Below are 8144 nucleotides of genomic sequence, written 5' to 3'. Positions count from 1 at the left end.
GAAGCCTTGTGACAGCTTCCACCAATAGAATGTGGCAGAAAGAATGCTGTGTGACTAGGCAGGCAACTATGCCCTGAGGCATCCCCAGCCTGCCTTGCTGGACCTGTTAGGGGTTCCTGAGCCATCATGCTTTGAGGAAGTCTAGCCATGCTGAGAGGTCATGTGAAGGCAGTCCACATCTGTGCCCTAGCCCAGCTATGTTAAGTCACACTTTCCATGACTCATGGCTCAGCCTTTGTTGCCTCAGCAGAGGCCCTAGATGTCATGGTGCTAAACCTTAGAGCCTTCTTCACTTTCCTGAGTACTCCAAGCCTCAGCTCAGAGAAGTTCTGAAACAGTGTCAGAAAACACCTGACTTCTGTGGCCATTAAAGCCTGCTGCAACCCTCACTCTTGCTCCCAAGCCCATCAAGAGCCCCTGTACCACACCTCGGGCTGCACTGAACAAGAGATGTTCAGACACAGATGAGCCTGTTGCAAGGGTCAGCCTATGGCAGGCTCCTGGGAAGTTCCTCGGCTTGCACAGCAGCCAGGTACAGCTGTCACTCCCATGTCAGTGAGCTCCTTTTCTCACTTCTGTGACATCACAGACTTTGGAATTGTTTGCCAGAGATCTTGGTCTTATCTCTCTGTTAAGAGTCTAGGATTCTTTTGCCTATTATTGTTTTTATATGTTTATGTGTGTGTATACACATTCATATATATACATGTACATGTCTGCAGGTGCATGAGCATGCTCATGTGTGTGGAGGCCAGAGGTCCATGTCTGGTGTCCTCTTCAATAATTGACCAATTTATTTTCTGAGACAGAATCTCTCACTGAACCTGGAGCTGACTGGGCTAGACTAGGCAAACAGGTAGCTCCAGGGATCTTCCTGTCTTTGGCTCACCAGTGCTGGGATTATAGGTGTGCATAGCTTTTACATGGGAGCTGGAATCCAAATTCACACAAATTGCACAGCAAGTACCTTACTCACTGAGGACCAAAACCTCACACTCTAAAATTCTTTAGTATTTCTTGATTTTTTTAAATTATAGAAGTAGCACAGGCAAATATGAAATTGAAAAAAAAAAACCAGTCCCCTCCCTACAGAACTTCTTTCCTCTCCTCTAGGCTACTGCTCTGAAAAACATTTTGTTGTGTTTCTGAACCCTAGAGCACAGAATGCAGTTTCTATATCCCTGGAGCATGTAATACACACATCACCCCCAGAAAGGTACAAATGCATTTCACATCCTGCTTATAGACCTGTGTACCCAGCTCCTGCTTACAGCTCAGCATCACACAGCACCACAGTGGCACTGAGGGCTGAGCTATGTACTCTTTTGATGCTCATGTGCTGTGATATGCTCCAGCTACCCGTCTTTGGTCGCTATGTAAGGCTCTCATGCAGTAGGATACAGCCCAGACCCTGAGAGGGGCCTGAGGCTACTCCGTCACAGCAGAGGGAGGCTGTATCCAGGACCATTGTGCCAAGAAGGAAGGGGAGGACCAGCTCTAGGCTTGACCAGGCCAAGCAGAGCCCTCTGGCCTGAGAACTCTGGGTAATGCCTGCCATATGGTATCACACTGAACTCACATAGCAGAATTAGCATTCAACCTTGGCTAGAAATCTCTTCTCCAGGAACTGGTCTTGGAGGAAACTGTAGACCAAGTGACTGCCTCAGGGTGGTGATGTCAACAATCTAACCACTTTTGGGTTAGGAACCTATGGGGGGGAGGGCTCTGTTAAAAAAGAGAGATGGGCGGGAGAGAGAGAGAGAGAGAGAGAGAGAGAGAGAGAAAGGAGAAGGGGGAGGGAGGGAGGGAGGATTGGCCTGTCCAACGATCCGGCTCCTTGAACTCCTATCAGACACAGCATGAAACATGCAGCCACAGTTACCTTGTGCTTCAAACAGTTCACCCTGGGGTTCTTTAGCACTCTCAGCTTCCTCATCTGACTTGAGGCTCTGTGGAAAAACATGAAGAGAAAGATGTGAGTCCTCCAATGGTGGTCATGGTGGATGCAACACCAGCGATAAGCAGAATAGGATGTTTGGGTTGGGGAGGGACTTCTTCAGGAGATGCACTCCAGGCTGGCATCCGTAGGCTGAAGCTCCGCAGCATGTGGTCCCACCAAGCAGGGCACTGTATGCCATGAAAACCAACGCCCTCTCTAAAGCAAAGGGCTCAGACTCAAGGGAGTTTGGGCACATGACTTGCTCTGCACTTTCAGGCTCCACAGCATAAACCAAAGCTATCAGCAGGCCATGATAAACACACAGAAATAAACACTCAGCCCCATTTTCTGATGTGCTTAACTTAGCTAACAACACAGCTTTCCCCATGTTTGGGAGTCGATGAGCTATTGAATGTCACAATGAAGGTGGAGTGTCCGAGCTCAGAAGAGTGTCCCCTCCTGTCAACCCTCTGTGGCTGAGGGTCATATTCAAAGAGAGAACACAAAGGGGCTAGGGAGATGGATCGGAGGTTAAGAGTACTTGCTGCACTTGCAGAAGACCTCGGTTTAGTTCCCAGCACCCACGTGGCAGTTCATAACTGTCTGTAATTCTAATTTCAGGGGATTTGATACTCTCTTCTGGCCTTCTCAGGTAGTGCGTGCCTGTGGTGCTCTCAATGCAGGCAAAACGCCCATACATATAAAATAAGTTAATCTTAAAAATCTAAGACAGAATTAAAAAAAAACCAAAAACCTATGTTCTGAGTTTGTTGGTGATGTTCAGATGTAGCAGGCTTTTGAGAGAAGAGATTCTTTGTCTTTGCCTCAAAAATGTTTAAAATAGGTTGGCAAGTTAGCTTAGAAGGTATGGGCACTTGCCAATAAGCTTAACGACTGATATTCAATCCCCAGGATTCTCAAGGTGAAAGGAGAACCAACTCCTGCAAGGTGTCTTCTGCCCTCTACTTGTGCACCACAACACACTCATTCATAGCTGTGCACACATGCACACACACACAAAATAAATAAAAATATGATAAAATTTTTAAAATGTTTACAATAAAAATACATTTGGGTCCCAAAGTTCCCAACAAGGCCCTGTCTTATTGGGGAAGTTGACATCACAGAGAGTAGGAATCAGAAACCTTCTAGAATCCTTAAGAAACAGGTCTGGTGAGTCAATGATTGATCTGAAAGCTACAGACCTCTGTGGAAAGATTTCTTTACATGAAGCAGGAAGCAGGTGCAGCTCTATCTGGCTCTCTCAGATGCCTGCAGCAAAAGACCAGGGCAGGGAAAGGGTCCCTATGGCTCTAGGGAGGCACCTGGCTGCAATTTGCCAGACACAGATGTGTAGGCCTGAGCATATCCTGAGGCAGACAGGACTGTGGACCTGGTGCTCCCACATTGTTCCAAGTATGTGGGGAGAGTGTCGTGTATTTAGGACTGCTCCCAAAGACAGATGAAAGAGTTTTAAAGGGGGCACCATTGCAATGTGCACCCAAGTTGCTGACAACTCAAGCTGCCCAGGAACATGGTTCCCTCCCCACATCCTCTGAGACCATAACCTATGGACAGTGACAAATTGAAATTTACTCCCCTAATGTCAGGAAACCTGAGTGGGAAGTGATGGCTGACCCACCTCTACACTTTCCAGAGATGCAGCCCGCTGAACCGGTGACTTCAGGCTGCCCTTGCCCTGCCGTTCTGATCCATATTTGGCCACAGCAGTAGAGTCACAAAACTTGGGTCGGCTCCGGTGGCCATACCACTTAGAGCCACTCACATACCTTGGTGGGACAGGACAGGAAGCAGCTGAAAAGAGAAATGGAGGTGGAGGGCTTTGCTATGAAGCAGGCTTTGGGCCCTCACACACCAGTGACAGGTTTGACCCATGGTATGGCTCACTCACAGACATACTGTTAAGCACATAGAAGCCTGGAGAACACAAGAGCCCTTATCAGTTAACAGAGGCTGTCCTAGCACGTGAAGTGATACTGGGAAACAGGCTGGGCAAGGGGAGCTAACCCCAGGTTCTCTTTACATTTTCTCAAGCACATTTTGTTTTTGTTCATGGAATGCAACACCACTACCCTAAGAACACTAGCGATAGTGCCCTGATAACTATTTCTTCTAACTTCTCCCCTTACTGTTCCTAGACAGGGTCACAGCCTATGCCTCAACAAGGCAAGTTCAGCCACCTATCCAAGGTGTGGGTCAGGACATCTGTCACCTTTTCATCTTTTAGCGAGGCGAATAGGGCTAGGGAGCCAGTCAAATGGTCATTTTAGTTTACAAAAACAGTTATCATCAGCAGAAGTTTAGATTTCTGACACATTTGATTTATACTTCTCTTGGACTAACTGAACCAGGTGCCTCACTAAACCAGTTAGTGAACTTTCCATTCTTTTAGTTTTATATCTTTATCAACAGTCAAACATATTGAGTAGAAAGTATCACAGAGCTTCAAGACTACAGAGTAACATAACAAAATGTCTTAAGGTAGTGAAAATACTGCAGAGTAATAAAACATCTTTGAGCATCCCAGGATTACATTTCAAGGTGTCTACCCAGTTAAGTAAAAAGAAGCTTCCAATGGCCTAAGCTTACAAGGATATCATACAAGATATGGTTGGTTATAAGAATATGTTTTTCCTTATCAATGTAACAAGTTGTGTCACTGGGTGAAATTCCTTCTCTTTTCAGAGAGACAAGTTCTCCCTCTGGCTGGCACCAGGACTCAGCCTTCTTCTTCCAACATTGAGATTCCTGGGGGGAAGTTCCCCAATTCCCTGGGGTACCTTGTTTCAACAGTCCAGATAGCCAGAATAAGGGACACTAGTATATCATCATTCTTGCCAGGCATGGTGGCTACATTAGGACCCCATCCCCTTGGTGCTAGAGGTGCTCCATGGGCCAGGGGTGTGGGCATTAGACACAGTCAGGTGACTGTCATCCTGTGCAGCATGGATTATGGTCTCCAGACTGAAAGGAACACCCTAAACCTTAGGCTTCCTTGTAGCTCCTTCTTTCTACCTCTGATCCGCATGAGCAAGGGTGGAGAGCATGGGAAGCAGTCACAAGAGGATGTAGGCTCAGGAAAGGGAGCAATCAGAAAAATGGACTATGGAGGCCAGGCCTGGCCATGAAGCTGAGGAACATGTCATGGCAGATATGTCTTAGGTCTTATACAGAAGGCAGATTCCTAAGGCCAAGAATCTCCTTAATTCTTTCCTCTGTGTTACTGGTCTACATGGTGACCCTGGAGCCATCAGAGGAAGAATCTGGAGTTCAAGGTCACTCAAAACACACAGGGAGACTGCTGGGACACTTTGACACTCCTTACAGGTATCATTAAGAATCATGACTTTGTATGAAATTCCCAATAAATTATTTATTAAAAAAAATCATGCCTTATAAGAGAAGAGGTAATGACAGGGGCAGAACTCACCGGACATGTTGAGGAGCACGAAAAGCTGTGTCAGCACAGAGAAATCAAAACATATGAGAAAACGTATTGAGGCAGGAGACAGTCCCTCATAGGCAGGAAGGAAAAAAGGCCTGTGATAAAACTACAAGCTGGTCACGTAAGCGTGAGAACAAAGACAGCATCGTTTAATTAACAGCTAGCAAGACACCAGCCAGGGCTGAAGACCAGCAGCACTTGTAAGGTGGGACGACACGCTAGCCAGGGCTAGCAACCAGCAGATGAGCCAAGGTCAGCAGCTAACAAAGCAAACCAAAGATGGACAGAGGGAAGCTTCAATGCATCGCCACCCTTCTGATTGAAGGAGCTGTGCACCATCATCTTTCCAGCTGGGCCAGGGGAACATGCACAGACCATGTAGGCACTCCACTGGTCAGTCATTGATATGCTCAGAGAATTAGCCAATCTGAGTAAAAATTAACATAGTTTTTGGCCAGTTTCTGCCATAAATCTTACAAAAAGCTCCTACAGCATAGCTCTGCAGAGTTTTCTTCTCTTGGGCTCCTTCCCAGTTTGTGGCTTTTTTCTTTCTTTTCCTTAATTTCTCACTTTGCCATAAGAAACCTGCTTTTTCTTTCTTCACTCCTCCTTTGTTCATGTCTTTATTCTTCATCAGTGTGAGACAAAGAATGTGAACAATTATCTCAAGTTGACTTTTAGTGACCCTTGATCATCCAGGACCTCGGTCCCTGGGTCAAGCCCATCTTGGGTGAGAGAAGACACTTTACTCTCAAAGATCTGAAACTATACCAATGTTCACAGGCAATTCCATTCATGGAGAAAGACTCAATAAAGAGCAGCCAGAAAACAAAGGTTCTCACTGCTGACTAGCTTCCGTTTGCAGACAAATGTGGCTGGACGTGGTGGCTCTCCTCTCCCTTCCTGTCTCTTGTGGAGGTACCTTCTGGTGATACAGGAAGAGGAAATCATGTGCAGTGGGAAATGTGATACACCTGAGCAGCTGGGCAGAAGAAACCAAGGCTGCTCACTCTCCTCTGCCCCAACCACGAGACCTACCACAGAGGAGATCCTGACCACCATACCTCGCCCCAGCTGTGGCCCCATCCTGAGGGTTGGTCAAGTACCTGCACATCTGGCAATGGTGTAACCTGCCCATGCTTCTGATTCCTGTGGAGCTCCTTGTGTCCAGTGTCCCCTTCATATCCCACTGTCCTTGTTCTGGCCTCACAATGACCTCAGATTGTTCCTCTATATCCTCATCCCCGGCCAGGTAGTCCTTCCCTTACAGTAGTGAACCACTGAAGAAAAGGACATGCTCTTCTCCTAGTACTCCTGAGGTTCCCACCAGAGCAGCCCAAGGAGAAATCTCCTTCCAGCATGGAAAACCCCCACTCAGAAGGGGGTGTCCACATGGCTCATCCCTATAGAAACAACACAGAGCATTAGGTAATGACAACAACTGGGCAGCTTCTAGTCCCTACAGCATCACAGCGCTCTCCCTCTGCGGTGAGAGCACCATAAGTCACCTGGGCCTAGCATCTTTTACCATGTTCTCAGCCTACCCTCAAATGGAACTTGATATGCACAGCCCTACAAGGGCCCCAGTGGCTGGCCAGTGCCCTGCAAACCTATGTGTCATCTCTGTGTGAACTGAAATTGGAAAAGTGAAACAAGGTCAGAAAGCAAAGTATATTTACTTCCATATTCAATACTGGCCTTCACCCACAGGAGGGACAGCAGAGCAGGGCTACTCTTCATAATCCACGCATCTGCTCACACTGAGAAATGCATTTTTCCTGGCCATGAGGTGGCACCAGCAGAGAGATTGGAAATGAGGAAGCTGGTGAAGTGACAGGAGCCGAGGAGGCAAACAGGATGATCAGAGGGGCAAGGAGCAGGCAGGGCTGAGGCACAGGAGACACGGGACCAGTAAGTCAGAAAACAAGGTAAGAAAGACTGGCACTGACCCAGACTCAACCCTGGAGGGTGCAGGTAGGGCTGACCCAAGTCTGTGGCCACAGGCTTGCAGCACAAAGTCAGCCCTTCTGGAAGGAGAGACTGCTATCTAGCTACTTCCTCCACATGGAAACATTCCCACCTGCAGGGAGGACAGAGGCTCCCAAGACTCAGGAAGCTAATGAAGCTTATCGGGCTGAAGAAGCTCAGAAAGTTACGAGGTTCACAAGACCGACTACGTTACATAAGCTCTAAAAGATTGCTGGGGAAGGTGGGGGGGGTAGAGCTCCACAGAATCAGCCCTGCTCCTGTAAGTAACCCCAGTGAACTCACTGATTAACCCATCAAGACCTGGGTATGGGTAAAATCATTTCTTCAGACATTTACTCAGACCTCTTCCAAAAAGGCCACTTAACAGAGATGGGCAGAGGTTGAGCTCCATCCAGTGACATGAGCGGCAGCATTTTGTACGCGGCACAGGGCCATTTAACTGAGGAAAAGTTTTAAAATTCTAATTCAAAAGAAAAAGATTTGGAATTGGTGAGGAAAAACATAGGGCTTAAAGGAGCTGGTTTTTTGAAAGAACTGAAACATCACACTGCAGATAGCCACTCTTAAGTCGTGGCCATCACATGGCTGGAAGTAGGGTATCCTATGTCTCTGGTACATCAGAGGGACTTGACCTCATTGTTTCCAAGACATTTTGATGTCCCCAGTCACCTTCTAAACTCTTGTGGGTCACAAAAGACAAGCAGCCCTCCTCACATCTTTGGAATGTGAAACAAAGGGTTGTGCAGTTGG

General features: G+C 47.2%; 1 protein-coding gene across 1 annotated transcript in view; it reads right to left on the bottom strand.

Annotated features, from left to right (window-relative positions):
• Window positions 1-407: 407 nt before the first annotated feature.
• The window catches only part of Tldc2 (TBC/LysM-associated domain containing 2), a 23075-nt gene continuing 15338 nt past the window's right edge, over window positions 408-8144 (bottom strand). The window contains exons 7-10 of the mRNA XM_008851174.2: window positions 5391-5415; window positions 3582-3754; window positions 1883-1949; window positions 408-439 (exon numbers count right to left, since the gene is read on the bottom strand). Coding sequence (XP_008849396.2) covers window positions 408-439; window positions 1883-1949; window positions 3582-3754; window positions 5391-5415 — 297 coding nt within the window. The remainder of the gene's footprint in view (window positions 440-1882; window positions 1950-3581; window positions 3755-5390; window positions 5416-8144) is intronic.

The sequence above is a fragment of the Nannospalax galili genome, unplaced genomic scaffold (assembly GCF_000622305.1).
Source record: "Nannospalax galili isolate Female #2095 unplaced genomic scaffold, S.galili_v1.0 scaffold2126, whole genome shotgun sequence".
In the NCBI taxonomy this organism is placed as follows: domain Eukaryota; kingdom Metazoa; phylum Chordata; class Mammalia; order Rodentia; family Spalacidae; genus Nannospalax; species Nannospalax galili.
Note: the sequence above shows the minus strand (reverse complement) of the source record. Positions and strands in the feature narration are given on the sequence as shown.